Below are 18,372 nucleotides of genomic sequence, written 5' to 3' on the forward strand. Positions count from 1 at the left end.
ATTCAAGAGAAAAAGCATTTCTTCTTTTGACAGATGGAAAACCACCGCCATAGGAACCTGCTCTAGTTTTATCACCTAAATCTTCCGCCTCCCGTTACTTGTGTAACTCACAACTAAGAAACTTTGTGAATATTTTCATGACCAATCTAATCAGCTTTGGAACAGCACACTAAAAAACACAGCAATGTAATTCCGGCAGACTTCGTGTATTTTCAGTTCTCTTGTCACGGCCACGAGAAGCATTCTCTGTAAGTTAAATTTTTGATACAACTTCAAGATTATCCAATTAGCACATTCCTTTTTTTAGAACATGGGCTTTTCTGAAAGCAATATTCCTGGGTTTATTATGATAAGTAGTATTTGGCTCTTTAAGCATTCTCATTTTCTCCCCCTTTTTTCCTCCTCATTTCAGCTGATTGCTCTGTACCCCCCAAAATAATCTTCTCATGCATGCTGCTCCGCTGCTAGTCCACTAAATCAATAAGGTCTTTGAGACTTTTCATCGTGGTAGGTAAGTTATTTTTCATCTCCAGCAAGGATGTCAGGAATGCTTCTGTGCTATCAACTTCATCGTGGGTTTTGCCCGCCTACAGGCAAACCCCCCAAATAAACACCATGCGGTCAGATGAAACAGCGCAGCTGAGAACAGGAGAATCCCTGATGGAAGACGCCACTTTGACGGAGGCAGAGCAGGCGATGCAAACATTAGGAAATACTCTTCAGTAGTTTTGCCAACGTAGCTCTTTTCTGATGGGTAATAATAATGCAATATTCCGTTGATCCGGATCTTTTCTCCGGAAACATGGGGTTTTGGCATGACATGCACAAACTGAGAAATAAGGCTAAATACACAAAACCTAGTATTAGCAGCCAAGACACCATTCAAACTTTTACCAGAGACTGTCAGGTTTAACCTCCTCCACGTAAATATAGCTATTTTAAATATCTGCAGTTTCATTCAATCATTTTCTTCCGAAATGACTGTCTTAAGAGACCTAGCACGGGCAAGGCAGAATATCAGTCTAAAGATACAGCTGGCACCATGAAAACAGTTTTGAAAAACAGTTAAGTGTGCTTACTTGGGTGTTTGGCTAGCTTCCCCAGCCCTTCCGCCCTGAATAGTCCACAGTATTATTCCAAACATTACTAACCAAGCATGACGACACCTTGAGGTTTCCAGCATATCCCTTTCAGACAAAACAAAGTGAGAGGTTAGTTCTACAGGTAACTTTTAATGCAAGTCTTGGAAATTTGAGAAGATTCTGATGTTTTTCCCCTCCCAATACATGTGATTGCATTTATTTACATATATTTTTACCTTTTGCTATACATTTGTATTAGTTATTGCCAGTTACCCTTTTCATTCTTAAACAATAGCACAAATGGTTTATAGTCATGACACCTCACGATAGCCTCGCTTGCCATTTATGCAAAATTAAAAGAAATTAAGCCTAAATAATTTTTTTTTTTAAATCTTCCGGTGGCAAGTCACGATTTTCTCCTCATTTATTAATAGCTGTGCCTGGCAGAACACACCAAAGGTGCCGATACTCGTGACTAATCTAGGCGAAGTTCAAGTTAGCTGACAGGATGATAGTTTTCTTCAGTTCTTCATTCAGCTCTTACTCATCCCAGGTATCTCCATATTTATTTACTTTAACTAAAGAAAAGAAGAAAAAGTAGTCACATATGACTTAATTTAACTGCAAAAGTTTATCTTACACAGTGCCGAAAAGTATGATGAAATGCATTATCATTTAAAGTGGGGAGTGGGGAGAGCGTCAGTCACATCCCGACAGACATTTAATTAAAGCTACTTTCGAATAAACGGGGAGAAGAGTTTGTTAATCATTATTCTTTAATGAATTAATATTCAGTCAAGAGGCCTACTGTGCTAATTCCTGCTCTACAGAATTTGTAATTACTTTGAAACAAATGTAACATGTGGATGAAACGAAGACAATTGGAGGAAACAGGCAAGGAATGTTATGATAAATAATGGGGCTACTTAATCTAGTTACGTGCGCAATTGGATGGATTCAGGATAGTTAAAAACACGTTCAAAGACAGACAAACAAAACCCAGTAATCCCTACTAGGAAACTACTCAGCCATTATTATTTGGCAGCTTCCTTTAGCATAGGAGTGAGTCAGAGAGTAAAAAACAGGGTACTGGTCTTAATGGATTTATTCCGAAGTACGTTGTGCGTAACTGAACAATGACCAGAAAGTGAAAAGATGCTCTCTTGAAAGTGAGCTGCAAAGCAGCCTGTAACTGACTGCCGTCACTGACAGGGTACGGGATGGACCCGTACAGTCCAGCAGGAGGGCTGACGCTTGTCAGGCACCCCTTTATAAAGCTACTTGCAGGTTAATCGCTAAGCCCGCTGTTTATTAATGCCTAGCTGCAGGAGAACCAGTGGAACAGAGCAGAACGCACGGTCCTTGTTTCAGCGAGATGTCAGCAAACTTAGCATAACGCACTGACAAATCTCTTTTAAGCCGACTGACACTGCAGCGAGGCACAATGAGCAGCTCTCTCAAGGTACAATTTGATTTCCATTTCTATCAGCCATGGCCACTGAGCAGGCGGCGCTCATTCCCTGGAAAATGGTCCCGTCCAGCTCACTATGCAGCTGCACGTATTTGTACGGTGACAATGAATGGAGAAGGCACCAGCAGATGGAAGTTAGGGACTGCTTAAAACTGGTTGAAGCATGGTTTGTTTTCCCCTATGTCCTTGCACCAGAGGGCAGAACCCACTGTCTGCTATTTGCTAGTCTGGTTCCTATGACACAGAGGTCAGAGGATGAACAAAGGGGTAATGACTTGGGACGTATGAACAGGCGACAACAAGTAACGGGTCCAGGGTGACACAAGAAGCTGAATTAGATCTTAGCCCGCAACATCAGTAGAATCCCTGAACTGTAGATTTAAATGTGCTTCCCCTTGTAAAACGTTTCTGAACTTGTGTATTCCCTCCTTACTCTTTTTCCCTAAAAATCCAAAGAGCTACTCTTAAAAGTTTATTTACAAACCTCGTGAACTGCTCAGTGTAGTTCTGTTCTCAAAGCCTGAGTATAACCATCAAATGGAACACAGACACATAACAGACAGAATGCAATATTTGATCAACATTTTATAGAGGTCTTTTATAGACCTCAAATAACTAAAACTAAAACAACGAATGCATATTCTCATTCCACAGCCACAAGATTTGCCATGGAATACGGCAAGGTTTGCAGAATGCTGCTTCAGATTTCCCTGTATGGTTTTCAAGTGACATGTTTAGGCTTTCTATTTGTGGAGAAATACCTTGAAAAAGAAATGTTGTGTAAATTAATGAATTTAGAAGCAATCTGAAACTACAGCTTCAAAAGTTTTTTAATGTCTCATTTGGCATAGTCACATGATAAGAGAAAAAGGCTTTCATCCTTGAAATAACCGATTTAAGTCATTTCCCAATAATAGTTTATAATTTTTATTTCAAGACCATGTAGATCTGTCCAAAGACAGATGATCTGGAGAAAGTAATTCACAAGCACGAAATAGACTGACGCTCTTAAGCAACACTCTTCCAAATCTTACTATTACTGCTTCAGAACTTTTTGCATTAATACACTTTTTTATACTTATTACCACCTGTTATGCCTGATTGGAGACATTAACTATTCCTACAAATCTTGTCGCAACGTGATCGGTAAGACTGGACACTGCATAGGAACCCAAACGATTCAAGCTGACTCGTCCAGCAGTGTGTTACATGGTAAAACATTCCTCTTGCTAACATCATCTTCACAGATGTCAAGACTAAATAAAGAAGTTCTAGGGCAAGCAATGATGAATCGCTTCTGTGTCTCCTTTTCAAAAAAACTGATTGAGTCAAAAAGTTGACTGAATGGCATCTTATTCTTCAGGACATTGCATTCTTATTTTGCTGTGTGAAGTTTTGTTTTTCACTGCGAAAACAAATCTCAATATTGCTGCCAAATACCGTTTCCTTCCTTTGAGTTTTAATGTAGAAAATGAACCTCTACAAACAATGCCTCTATAGAAATCCTCTAATTCCACATGAAACAATTCATAAAAATAATACCCCCCCCTTCAAAACCATCGACCGTGTGCTCTATTTTGAGAGAACAATGCTATCTAAAACATACACCCCCTTCCACAGCTAAAACTCTTCAGTATAGCTCTGAGCTCACAGAATTCTTTGTTGAAGGAGGTTGCTCGATATATTCAATAAAGCAAAAGTTATGATATTTTCAGTCTGGCACCAAGCAATACCGCTGGAGAAGAGGCATTATAATTTGCTACTGGAAGATCAATATTTTTGAAAAAAGAATTAATTTGAAATATGAAACTACAGACTGCATCACATATGAGATAGCTGCAGATGCTGTAAAAATAAATTGCTTAAAGGGTAAGCAGAATTAAGCCATTTTTAACATTATTGCCAATATCCGAATTTACTATGTATCTCAGTAAATCAGTATATTACCTTCCTTAACTGGTTTTTCCTGTGAAAACTTGCTTGGAGTTTCTGCCTTTGGTGGTAGCATTACCTCATATGTCCCTCTGTGTTTATTCCTTAATTCCTCATACGTGATGCCCTTTTTTTTACGACTTTCTTCTGGAATTGGAGCAGGATCTGAAAACAAAACAAGCACCAAAATACTAGAAATGGCCTCACACACCAAAACTTGGCTACAACCTATTCTAGAATGCCAGTTAATTACAGCTCAGTCCCAAATGAAAAGGAGCATGACAACTGCAATGAGAATGTACGTGGTCTTTAATTAATCCATTCCTTTTATCCTTTTCATTTTGTCAAACTGCTTCGGAAGATTGGCAGTTAACTCCTTTTCTTCATTTTACCCAAAGGAAATCCTAACCACCATGTGTTGCTGATGGACAAAATAGTTCTGGTCATTTATGTAACATTTATGATAATCACACATTTCGTATGATTTCTGAAGAGAAATCTAAGTGAAGGTCAAGTGTTTGCATTCAGGCTTCAAATTCTGCTTTCAAAGAATTAGGACTACATCCATCATATGTCATCTGATAAACATTTCATTATTTTATCTACGTTTATAACGCAGAATCTTGGTTCTATAATTAAGGTTCTACCAACTATTGATATTTACGATGAAGTGTAATTACAATTTCCTTGACACATTTACATCTGGTACTTTTATATAACTAAAATCGAGTTGCACGAAAGGACTTTTTTTGTGAAATAAAACCTTTTCCATAAAGGAGTTAAAAAATCCAACCTAATTCAAAGTACAAAACTCTGCACTTGACAGTAACTTCCTCCTTTGTGTAGCAGACAGACCTGAATTCAGAATCGTGTTTCCCCTGCAATAGCTGAGGACAGAGTTCATACTGGAAGGAGGGGAACAGCTGCACAGAACAGTACTTGAAAACCATTTTAGTTCTCCGTGAGAAAATCAGCTGTTGCCGGACAGAACACAATATGCATTCAGTTCTCAGAAGATTTAAATGTTTGTCACATTATAAAAAAGCAGTCTAATGTCACTGAATTATAGCAGTATACAGTTACAGCACCACTGCTGGTGAAAACGGAGTAACCTCAGAAAGGCTACCAGACAAATGGTAGAGACTACGGTTTATTTAGTGCAGTGAAAGGATGGCATATTCACCTTAATTTCAATCACAAAGAACTTCAAGTCAGGCTGAGTTTTTTGCAGGTTTAGTTTCACAACAGATTAAACCTTTCACGTTAATTTACAATCTTTACTTGCAATTAGAGCTACAAAACATGAAAAAAACCCACCTGAATTTAGTTTGCAGTTAGAATACAAAATAATACATATATTTACCTTCTGTGTAAAAACAATTCTGGGAACTTCAAGCTGTTTCATTCAAAACTGCTATATTGTACCATGTATGTTTGCACGGGATGCAAATACACAGTTTAGTAAGAGAAGTGTCTAAGAGAAAGGCGAGAGTCATTGTACTACAAACTGCTAAGCATTCAGACAAAACCCACCTTGAACAGTGTAATCAGTAATTCCTGTAGGTGAAGATTCATTCAGGGAAGCACTGAATGGAACGGGTTCATAACTTGAGAGGGCTCTATCTGTTGAACTATAATCATCTGAATAGCTAGAAGAAAGTGGGAATTCAGCTCTTGGAGAAGAAGATTCAGTAAAAGACTGAGAAGGTGTGTCTGAAAATTCAGATTTCCGACTGGAACGGCTGGAAAATAATACAATTAAATATTAAATACAGAAATACTGAAGTTAAAAAGGGAACTATAAGAGTAACAATACGTGCAGCTCAAGAAAATACTTTTATTTTAAGTGGTTTAGTTTCCAACATGAATTATCGTCTTAAAAAAAAAAGTTTGGGGTACTTTTTTTTTTTTTCCCCCCTTGTACATTGCAAAGATCTGTATAGTCCCTTTCCCAACACTCTTCCCTTCCTCCCAGAAACTTATCTCACACCTGAAAATCTCCAGAACAGAAGACAAAAGAGACAAAGTGTTTTGCACTTTACAAGACAAAAATGACAATCCTTCCCCCAGGGAGTCCTCAGACAGAAAAAACACATCAGACACAAATAGTACAGGGTGTGCCCATGTAACTAGTGGTAGCATGAACTATAGTTATTTTTAAAGGCCTTTTAGGAAGAATTTGCAATTTAAAACCCTTCATCATTAGAAGCTGCTGTAATTGATCAGTACTGAACAGCAGAAGAAAAGGAGAATGAAGAGCTGTCTTGGGGAAATTAAACTATGAAGGTTTACCGAGTTGCTGAATTCAGCAGAAACATTAACGAATTTTCTCTTAAGAGAGGAAGGTAAGATCATGTAAAGAATATTCTGGAAACTGATGCCTGATATTCTAAAGCATTCGCTACATACTCGGAATGACCCTGCAAACCACTACACAACATGTCTCTTTGTCAAGAATGCCATTAGAATGTCTCTAGAGTATTTATTCATTTTTTACTTTAAATTTCTGCTTAGCTGTAGTTTTAGTTAAATATGAAAAACGTTTGCAACTAGTCTTTGTTTTATTCTCACAATAAACATACAAAACTAAGCCATTTTATTGCCTCAATTATAAAGTATATGCAAACAGAGCTTTAAAGAACTATCTAATCTTCTAGCTCCCTACCTATTTTTAACTGCAAATCAGAATTACCAAAATACATTAATCAGTAGATGTATGATGACCATGAAAATGTAATGATTTCTGTTGCTGGCATAAAAGAGTAGCACGTATGGACAAGAATGCAATTTGAATGAATTTAAATTAATCACTGAAAGAAAAGAAAAGAAAAGAAAAAAGAAGAGAGAAAAGAAGAGGAAAGAAAAAAGAAGAGGAAAGAAAGAAGAGGAAAGAAAGAAGAGGAAAGAAAGAAGAGGAAAGAAAGAAGAGGAAAGAAAGAAGAGGAAAGAAAGAAGAGGAAAGAAAGAAGAGGAAAGAAAGAAGAGGAAAGAAAGAAGAGGAAAGAAAGAAGAGGAAAGAAAGAAGAGGAGAAGAGAAGAGAAGAGAGAAAGGAATTTATCACTTAAGAAATAAAATTTTACAGACACAAAAGAATGGGCCATTAAAGGTTGAAGGGACTTATTGGGGCAGCAGATGATGGCATTTAAACAGGTTCTCACCTAGAGTGAACACAGTTAATGATCATGACAATTTCTTATTAGAAGCTGGAGGGGAGTGAAGGGACAAGTCCAGCTCCAATTCAGCTGAGTTTATACAACAAACGTATAAAGAGGTAATTCCTAAAATTATGTTTGATGCCATAAAAATGTAAACATTTCAGAATAAAGGGAAATCTTGCAGACAAAACTGTCATAAATCTGAATTTATAAAGTAATTAAGAATTTAATCAAGTCTTTTATAAACATTTAACAAAGCTTAGCACATACATAGCAGGACTACTACTCACTATCCAAACACTATTCTCCCAGTTTTGAATCAAGGGTTTAAGTGAGATATTCCGAAAGCAGTTTGCAATTAAAAACCACTTGAAGTAGAAAACATTTTGGAACAAAACAGGAAATAGTTTTAAGAACCTGATGAGTTTCTCATATGTACAGCATAATGCTGTTACAGATGTAAAGGATTTAAACAAACAGCAGTAAGTTTGACCACCATGCTTCTTCCTGGGCTGATATTGTTTACTGAGCTCTTTCCTTTGATAAACACTGAAATCATTTCCACCCTCTTCCTACTTCAATCAAACTAAACTATGGGAAAAACTTCCAGAATGTAACACTATTTTATTTCAGTTAACTTAGTTTACTTCTAAACTAAGGAGGCAACTTCTGCTGTCACACTACTGTACGTAAATTCCACAGGAAAACACCACCTTAATTTACAAGGAATAGATTTTGCTAAGTAAAATGTTTCTTCTTCTACTCCTCAAAGTGATCAGTTGTATGTAAAGAGCTCAAAAGGTGTGTTTTCCAGCTGGCCAGCTGATACAGATACAGCTTCCTGAAAGTGGTAGATTTGGGGTAATAACGGAAAGAGGCAAGGTGCAGCTCCGAAGGTCTTCGAAAGCTGCAAATGTAGCCTTGATCTGTTAGCGTTTAAAATGTCCTATTCAAGAATAAGATTTAAATTTAAAAGAGAATTAAATTCTTACTTATGTGAACTATGTCTCTGAGCTTGTCGTAGAACATCTCCTATTGGGGAATCCTTCAGTTTCTTAAATTTCTCGCTACAGATTGGCAAGTAGGATATCTTTCCAGCCAGGTATCCACACATTCCAGCAACTTTTTTGAAAGAAAAAAAGGACGGGTTTATATGCTGTATCATAACATTCAACATACTTTTAAAATAATCATTTCAAATAAATTATACAGTATCTTGAATAAAAGAAAAAAAACAATGTAGATCTAAACGAAAAACATGCAGTAATCATCTCTCTCTGCTTCTTTTGCAGACAAAGGGTACTGAACCCAAATGCAACAGCTGAACAGAGACATAAAGCAATGATTTAGACATGGCATGAGCATCAGATGGTTTCAGCTAGTACTTGATGAACAAAAGGTGATGAAAAAAGAAAAATAATTGCAATCAGTTTTTCCCAAGATCCAGAAATAACAATTAACTATCAAAGAAGATAAAACAGTCAGGAATAAACAAAGGTAGTAAATTCTGCTAATTTAATCCATCAGAACAGTCAGATCTTGAAAAGGCTTTCACTAGTATGAAAAGAAGTCTAAATAAACTTAGGATTAGGCTCAGTATCTTCTGAAGAGGATTCCATGATATGGTTGCCAGCAGGCAAACAACTCAATTAGCTGAACCCTCACAATCTCTAGGCAAATGCTTTCAATTTAGTGCATGAGATATTTTCATCTGTTTGACAGGACACAAGAATAAATGATCATGATAGTTCTTTCTGGGCTTAAAACTGATGATTTCCATCAACTGGCTCCTTCAAGTTTTATGAGTAGGTCAAACGGAGTATGCAGGAGCATGAAGGATTCAATGGCAATTAACACAAGTTTTGTTGTTGACTTTGTAGGAGAAAAGGACTAGGTCCTTCTCTCATAAGCAATGAGTATTTTCTAAATACAAAGACTAAAGACTCTCAATCATCTTTGAGTCAGGAAGGAGTTAATTACCAGTAGCATTAATCCCCTGAGGTCCTCACACTGTAGATTACATCGCTTGGGAATCAATATAAAAGGGGATTTTACCCTACCCTGCTGTACTGGTACTGAAATTGTGATTCCTGTTCTAATGCCTGTATTTTCAAAAGGAGGTTAACAATTCTTTTCCAAGGGAAAAGAGAAGGACAGCCACAACCATGAGTGAAGTTTAAAAATGAGAAATGTAAGGGTTTAGCTGTTTAGCAGGTCAAAAAAATTGGAAGACACCTCAAACGCTATAAATATGCACAAAGGGAAAAATTACAAGCCCCTAAAAGGAAAAACAGCCCAACAAGACTTCAAACTAAATATTTAGCAAAATGAAGCTAAGCAGCAAAAGTGATTAATCTTTGGCATAAATTACAAAGAGGAAGTCTCCTTTTCTTGAGGCCTTCCAGTCAAGAAAAGTGGAAGCATCTCTCTGGAAGATGTTTCACCCAAAGTAATTATTGGCTAAACTCTTTGGCTTCTCTTGTTACAGAATTAACAGCCAGATGACCCACATTTTCAAAATTAGCACAGTAAATTAGATATTGTTGCTCTCTGCTTCTTCTGTATTCACTGTAACAAGACCTAGGAGAAGCTGATCAGAGACAGATAAAAGAGGCCAGGTCCCACTGCAGGCTAACATGAAGTAGGACATATGGATCTTTCTTACCCTTCTTTGCCAAAGAGCGATAGAGGACCAATAGCTCTATGCTATGCTGAAGGAGATGCTGTCAATGGAGCGTATCAGTCACGACTAACTAGAAGTTCCATTAAATTGTCAGAGTGCCTAGAAGACTACTGAGAAAAGTTACAAGTAATTCCCATAGGCAGAAGAACATCCTGGAATCTGAAAGTTCCTATCTAGAAAATGAAAACACCTCTCAACTTCCACATAAAACCAAGAGGGGCAAAGCAGGGAAAGATGAAAGATGGAGACTAAAAAAAAGCCTGACTCAACTACATTAGTTAGATCTAAAAGACCAAGTACTGTAATCAGGCATAGATACTCTTCAGAAAAAGAATCTAACAACCACAAGTGACACACACCATTATCAAAGACAGACTATTGTACTCAATAGATGCAGAAGCAGTATGCTCACGTCAGTGACACCAGAAAAGCAAGAACTGCCTTGAACTGTCTTACTGTTGTTTAACATCAGCTAGCTATGAGCTAGCACCGGTGCCTGGAATTGCATATGCTCTTCTTTCAGAACTCACGGAGGAAAAAAAAACCAAACCAAAACACAACTGCACTGCTTCCTTTAATCAGATTTCACTGCAGAAGGAATGTACAGTTAAATTATGAGACACAATTTGGACCTGTAAACTATGTCCCTGGCAATAGTTTTCAGGAAGATCCTGTAGACAGTAGGGGCATCTGACCTAAACAATATGAGGATGAAACGAAAACTGCTTAACTCAGGCCTTTTATATTCCAACTGTGTCCCAGAAAAATCCCCGTATTTAAAAGTCACATAAATCACACGAAGTTACCTACTGAAAAACAACTAAAGCACACACTTTATGGAAAACTCTTCTAGTATAAAACAAAAGTCCATATACCTACCTAGTACACATCGAAAAGAAGCCATAAGTATTTTGGTTTAGAACCTTAACACCAGGAGTAGCTGGTTTGGTCCAGCTGCTCCTTATTTTTTCCCCTGATTTATCAACTTAGTTCTATTAAATAGGAGGAACGTAGCCCTTAACTAGAAACGTCTAGGAGATATCAGGGAAATGGTAATTCTATTATTTATTAGAAACATTTGTGTTATAACATTGTTTGGCCTTCAAAGAAAGCAAGCAGAATTCAGGATAAACAAATGGCAGCCCTAGTCTCTCACATTCATTTATCTGCTTAAACAACACTTCCTTCACCACAAATCATTGGTTTTACCCTCTTCCCACTTAAGTAAACTGTAAGAGTAACTGGCTGTATCTGGGCAGATTGGCAAGATGGCAACTTCCTGTTTTGCTGTCATGTATTACATTGAAAAGGTTAATTTATTAATTTAATTTTGATTATACTTAATCCAAAATCATTCACGTGAAATTTCTGTTTTCCTACAATTGTACATACATAATGTCCAGGAAAAAAAGGCACTAAAATAGCCTGAATGGGACAAGTGCGATGCATGAATAAAGACCTTCAAATTAGGAAGGGAAGGGTGGCGGTACTCTGGCAAAGTAATTTAAAGTAAGCTTGTACAGTATCTATTTACAATGTTTGTTCTTATCTTAAATTCTTACATGACACTTGCCAAGCGTATTCCAAATGTTACAATTTTATGGAAAGCCTATAGACAAAACTTGTCCAAAATGTGCTGCACAAATTCAAAGATGGTGAATAAATGAAATGCTCTACCTCTTGACATTGAATAGGTTCTTGCAGTATGAGATGTTACAGTTAAGAAACACAGCTAAAAAGTTGCTGGCCGATAGAATTAACTAGCAAGGTGAAACTTATTCACCAGATATATCAGATCGTTTACTCCTGTCTTCAGCAACAGTCGTACCGACTTAAGCATTGATTCTACGATTCTGTAAGTGCCCGATTCCCCACCTGGGACAGGGTAATCCTGGTTATACATACAAACTGGGGGACGAGAGGCTGGAGAGCAGCCCCATGGAAAGAGATCTGGGGGTTTGGGTTGATGTCAAGTTAAATATGAGTCAACAGTGTGCCCTGGCAGCCAAGAAGGCCAACTGTGTCCTGGGGTGCATCAAGCTAGCACAGCACAGCTAGCCAGTCGAGGGAGGTGACTGTCCCACTCTACACTGCGCCGGTGTGGGCCCACCTCGAGCACTGTGTGCAGGTTCGGGCGCCTCAATATAAGGACATCAAACTATTAGAGCATCTCCAGAGGAGGGCAACCGGGATGGTGAAAGGTCTCAAGGGCAAGACTCTCAAGGGCAAGACTCTCAAGGGCAAGACTCTCAAGGGCAAGACTCTCAAGGGCAAGACGAGTGGCTGAGGTCACTTGGCTTGTTCAGCTTGGAGAAGAGAAGGCTGAGGGGTGACTTCATCACAGTCAACAACTTCCTCAAGGCGGGCAGTGAGGGGGAGGTGCTGACCTCCTCTCTCTGGTGACCAGCAATAGGACACAAGGAAATGGAATGAAGCTGCATCAGGGGAAGCTCGAATTGGACATCAGGAAAAGGTTCTTCACTGAGAGTGTGGTTGGTCACTGGAACAGGCTCCCCAGGGAAGTGGTCACGGCACCAAGCCTGTCAGAGTTCAAGGACTGTCTGGATGATGCTCTTAGTCTTATGGTTTAGTTTTAGGTAGTCCTTGCAGGGAGCAAGGAGTTGGTCTTGACGATCCTTATGGGTCCCTTCCAACTTGAGATATTCTACGATTCCATAATTCTACAGAGTGGAATCACAGTGAATCAGCCAGCTAGTCTCATGGGAGTTACATCTGTGTAGCAGACCCCAGAATCTAAGGCACGAACACAAGCTGAATTTGTATGTAGCTTTTACTTACACGCAACTTTCGTAAAAGAGCCAAATCTTGAGCTATCTCTTAGAACACCTGAAAATGAGGATCAAAGTAATTAGTAATAAGTTATTAAGAATTAAGCTGAAAAACATCAACTGTAATTATGTTTGTAGGTAGCATCTTACTCTTTTACACTTAATGTTGAAGAAAATTCAAGAAAACCTAACATCTGAATTCCCCCTAAAACTATTAAGATCTAAGAATTACCTCTTTAATCATATCACACACGGTATTACTACACACTGTAGAATGTATTGTTTCGTAATCACTGAGATACTGCATCTGTCAAACAACATAAAATGAACATGAATTTGATTTTAATTTAAAGTTGTGCTCTTTCTTTAGTTTTAGGCACACTGCAAGTCATGTAGCTGAAGAGTCTGAACAACTTTTAATTAAAAGTAGATTAGACATTATATTATTACAGTAACTTTATTAACAGCAGAAATATATTTCATGTGAGCAAATCCAAATTAACCCGAAGTATGTTTACACTTTACCTTTCCTAATTAAGAAACTAGTAGCAAGCATGCTCGCTGCAGCCAGAGGAAAAGCTGTGAAGAAGAAGAAAAGTTGCTTAAAATATTATTTTCAATATTTTCAACTATATTTAACAAAATATGTAATAAAATGAGAGTTGCTAGACCATACTAAGCTCACTTATATAAGATATATAATATACAAAAATATGTATAAGATATATATATGATTAGCAAAATGTATATAAATTCTGAAACATTCTCGATTCCAGTTTTTAAGACCTACTACAAATTATGCAGTACCAGTTAATGAGACATCCTGTCTTCATTAGACTTCATGCTTCCTAAAATACAAAAGCCAACGCCAGATGGGATAAAGCTCTAAGGACAAGATTCCAGGTCTAGCTACAACTGCTACAGCATCAAGATGCAGAACTTTAAACCAGAGAAGCATACACTGTTCTTCAGGACGGAAGGCAACTTACATAGAGGCCCCTGCCTCTAAAATTTTTGATAACCAAAAGTCTTGATTTTGTTTTAACATAAGAACTTTGGAAAAAGTCTAACTCTTAGAGAGATATAAACTACATTGATTAAAATTAGGTAACCTGTTTTATTCACCAGCAAATCAAAGAACAGCGCAGCTTTTTCTGTAGCTTACAGATCAAAATATACAACTCAGGGGTAGGGTGAGGAATGCAGAGAAGACAACAAACAGGGAACAGCAGTACTGCCTATCACAATCAGCTTAACAGTTCATGTCAGTTTTTATCATATTGAAAGAGTTCAGGTGGCACGAAGCATCTGAAGATGGCAAGAAACAAAAGGAATGCTTATTTCAAGCAATGATAATTATGATATTGGGAGGATTAACTTTCAAAATATTCGTAAAGACCACCACACCTACACAAGATACAGCGACACTGAAATAACGAACATGACAGAAGACTAAAGTTAATTACATTAAACATTTAGATATGTCATAATGAAATTACCTTTTAAGTAAGTCTGAAAATGTAGATGTTACAAAAAGGCTCAAGACTTTACCTTTACCTAGAGGAGAAATTTTTGCAACAGCACTAGATGTTTATAGTGTTTTGATGCACACAGTCTGGTAATTAAGTCCATATTTGAAGATAAATTTTATTTTTTAGAATTTGGACAACGCAGTATTAAAATATACTTTGCAAACTAACAGTTTATTCCTTCACAAATTCTGACGGGTCTAAACTAGGTTAGGAATCCCACCAGCATTTTAGGGTAAATATGACTGGATGTCACTTTTAAGAAAAAGTATTGGCTCCTTGGTTCACAAGCAAGATTACAGTAACACTTCAAAATAGAGAACAAAATCTTCCAATCTATTAAAGATTAAAACCCTGATGCTTTTAGAGATTCTAGACCTAGATTTTCCAAAATTTAGAGTTCTAGATTTTCTGAGATATAGAATGGCAGTGTAGATTTGAAGCTAAATTGTAAGAGAAAAAAAAAAGGGGGGGGGGGGTGATGTTAAAAAAAAAAAAAATCCAAAAGAACTTATTACAGAGGACTTCAGTCTAACCCTTAGAGGTTTGACATGATTTATAGGCCCAACACAAATATTCCAGACATCAAAGGCAGGTTACGCACTTCAGTGGAAACAGCTGCTAGTATGTGAGCATATAAATGACCTAAAATGGTAACTAGAAATTAAAAGAGTAATATGTAAATGAAAATTGGGTTCATAAATAAAAATTAATAATTATTCAAGTGTAGAAAAAAAAACAAAAGCAGCTTAATAGATCATAAAATATCAATGCTTTTCACTTCTATGGGCAAAAAGTACTTTTTCTGCTTCAGGAACAGAATAAATTCTAGGAAAAGTAATGGAAGGCTGATACATCAACAGCACATAATTAAGGATGGGAATGTAATGTACCCTAATCAAAATAGGTTTATGGGGAAAAAAATTGTACCGACCTGGTTTGATTTTGTTAGTGAGATTAAAAGGGCGAAGGATAAATTTGTAGGTTGTAATGTGAATTTTTACAGTATTAGAATTTATGTTGTATGATAATGTGATTAAAAATTAGTAATACCAGTAAAGCATATATTAAACTGAATTATGAAATGACTAGCAAGCATTTCTGAAATAGAAGCTGTCAACAGAAACTACTGCAAAACAGAGAGGGTTTGTAAGAACTGGTAAAAATTGGCTACAGCTTGAAATTTGAATAAACAAACTGAAAATACACAAACTTATAGCAATATCCGTGAATACCAAGAACAGCAACAGGCCTTAGGCTCTCCCAGTGAGATAAGAGCACAGCACACAACTCCTGAAAAAATCTCTCAATCATTCTTGTAGCTCCCTAAAGTGAAATTACTGAAGAAACTAATTTGGGACTTCTCAACAATACCTTCATGTTATTTCTTCAGTCTCTGTATAAAGATGCACAGGGCAGTAAGTTACGTTGCCAATCAAGAACTCACAGCAGAACACCTCAAGAACAAACACCTCCCTCCGCTCTTGTCTTCCAGGAGAGAGGTTATCAATAAGCCATAACCAATCATCAACTTACTACTAATGAACCTGACTCTTTTCACTTATGAAAATATAAGGAACATAGCTAGATTTTAGCAAACAATCTGAAGGTTTCCAGGTATTTAAATAAAAACGGAAGAGGAGAATGCCAAAGCAACGGAGAAAGATAAAGCAGAACTTTGAATCGTAAATTCAAAATCATAATGCCTTTGAAGCTGCCCCTCAAAGTACTGGCTGCCAGGAGAAATCAGAGCCCCAGGGTGCTAAATTTAGCAAATCAGCTGCTAAATTCTTCATCCTTCCTGGTTTCTGCTAAGCCACCTATCAGCATCAGGAGTAATCTACTGTGTAATAAAACAGTGGGTAACAATCACAACAGAAGGCTTGGTCAAACCTCTTGACCCGTGTATGAAAAACAGGTACGTCTTGAACCTTTGGATCACAGAAACAATGTTAAGAAGTAATGCCATCAATTCTCAATGTTTTGTGGAAAAGAAACCCCAACATAACCCTGATATTTCAAATAAATTGAGACACAAAGTACTCTGTGAAATCAATGCAAGTTTATTATTCCTGTATACTAGCTGTAGTACAGAAATCATTACTGACTGCAGAATCATCCTTGAGAATCTCAGCTTTTATTTACAGGGAAAAAAGCCCAAATGTCTGGCCATGCGCAGACACAGAAATTTTCTCCAAAAATTGAGCTGAGTGACTACTTATACATTGTTCTCCTCACAAGTCTTCAGAAACATGGAAAGCAATGGTTCTAAGCTAAACTATTTTATTCTTGCATTATAAAGATAACAAAAAAATTTAAAATAAAAATATATAAATAAGAAAAAAAAGAATATTCAGATACATAAATAAAACAGAGATTCCATTAATTATATCTATTTTCAGACTTTTAATAAGCATATTAATTTAAAATATGAAGGGATCTTGCTATAAAGCATAAAGCTTAGAAAACATGTTGCACGTTTTACAAAAGTCCTGTCCTGCAAGCTCCCAATAAATGAAAATCCTACATGGATCAACATTTACTGGGATGAAATTTTAGACCACGTGAAGCTTGTTAATAAACTGTTGTGATACACTGACCCGGGCCTGCCTTCCTTAATGCCTCATATAATAACAAAAACAAAGGGTGCACGAACAGCAAACCAAGTTTACCAGCAAACTGAACTCACCTCTATACCGGGCACTCTCTTCAGCACATTCCTTGAGGAGTCTCCTTTCCTCCTCTGTTGGCACATAAGGCTTAGGTACTTCCCTCTTTCATTAGGGAAACAAATTAGAAAAGAATGAGCAAAAGAAAGGTTTGGGGGGATTCTTCAATCAAGAACTTTGTCTAACTTTCACACCTGGTAGTGCCCGTACTTTATCACAGCTATACTTAAGGAACCAGTGCTTTTTGTCTATAAATGTCACATGAAATATATCATTAAAAAAAATCCAATGCTTCTACAAAACAGACAAGAGGGCAGAAAATATTTTGTGCAGTCTCAAATCCCAACTCGGTCTACTCTTTTTTTCTTAAGAAAAGCCTGCTTTGGTCCTTGCAACCAGCCTTCCAAATTGTTGAATTCTGACAGTTCATTAAATCCCTTTTAAAAATATTTGTCAGGGTTTTGATTACACGATGGGCGTTGTTCGTTTACACGGATATATTTAGTGAAAGCTGGCCAGCTGTTTTGCCAGCAGGCGAGAAGTTTCTCCCAAAGGTGCGTGACCCTCTCCTGTCGTGAAAGGCGTGCGACCAGGCACCCTGCCAGATCGCCGACCGGGAGAAGGGCAGATGCGAGAAGGCCGCCGGTACCGGGAGGAACACCTCCTGCCGGGACCCCCCCCCCCCCCGAAAGGCCGCCGGGAAGGCCTCAAGGGCACCGTCCCCGCGCCTCCGCGGGCCGCCAGGGAGCTCAGGGCAGGGGCGGGCGAAAGGCTGACAGGAATCCCCCCTCCACGGCCCGCGGAGGGCGTGCGCAGCCCCCGGGCCTGCCGCCTCACCCTCAGCAGAAACAACCCCAAGCCCCACCGGGCTCCCCGCACAGCTCTGGCGGTTTCCCACAGGCAGGGCCGCCGAACGAAAGAACGACAGTACCTCGGCCGGATCGCCGACCTCCCCGCCGCCGGGACCCTGCCCGGCCTCCATGGCGGGGCGGGGAGGGCAGTGTGAACGACCGCTGACCCGGAAGTCGACGGGACGTTGTTCGCCGCCCTGGCTCCGTGCG

At 38.2% G+C, this 18,372-nt stretch overlaps 1 protein-coding gene across 2 annotated transcripts; it reads right to left on the bottom strand.

Moving 5' to 3' along the window:
• Nucleotides 1-243: 243 nt before the first annotated feature.
• LOC309592461 (OCIA domain-containing protein 1-like) lies at nucleotides 244-18,347 on the bottom strand. 2 transcript variants are annotated; one of them, XM_082315876.1, is made up of 8 exons: nucleotides 18,243-18,347; nucleotides 17,332-17,416; nucleotides 13,639-13,692; nucleotides 13,124-13,171; nucleotides 8,634-8,763; nucleotides 6,019-6,227; nucleotides 4,501-4,650; nucleotides 247-1,660 (listed from the first exon to the last, which is right to left on the bottom strand). In XM_082315876.1, exons 1-8 carry the CDS (start codon nucleotides 18,291-18,293, stop codon nucleotides 1,623-1,625), a joined length of 765 nt encoding a protein of 254 aa, XP_082172002.1. In that variant the 5' UTR covers nucleotides 18,294-18,347; the 3' UTR covers nucleotides 247-1,622. The 2 variants fall into 2 exon arrangements, with proteins under 2 accessions (XP_082172003.1, XP_082172002.1); XM_082315877.1 differs by lacking the exon at nucleotides 13,639-13,692 and having other exon boundaries at nucleotides 244-1,660.
• Between the last annotated feature and the right edge of the window lie 25 nt (nucleotides 18,348-18,372).

The sequence above is a fragment of the Platalea leucorodia genome (genome assembly GCF_965183815.1).
Source record: "Platalea leucorodia genome assembly, chromosome: 6".
NCBI lineage: Eukaryota > Metazoa > Chordata > Aves > Pelecaniformes > Threskiornithidae > Platalea > Platalea leucorodia.

Coding starts and splice junctions, on each gene's coding strand:
- LOC309592461 (XM_082315876.1), bottom strand. CDS start 18,293: ATGGAGGCCGGGCAGGGTCCCGGCGGCGGGGAGGTCGGCGATCCGGCC. Junction 6,228..8,633: donor CAGAGACATAGTTCACATAA/GTAAGAATTTAA, acceptor ATTATTTTCCAG/CCGTTCCAGTCGGAAATCTG. Junction 4,651..6,018: donor TACTGATTACACTGTTCAAG/GTGGGTTTTGTC, acceptor TTTTGTTTTCAG/ATCCTGCTCCAATTCCAGAA.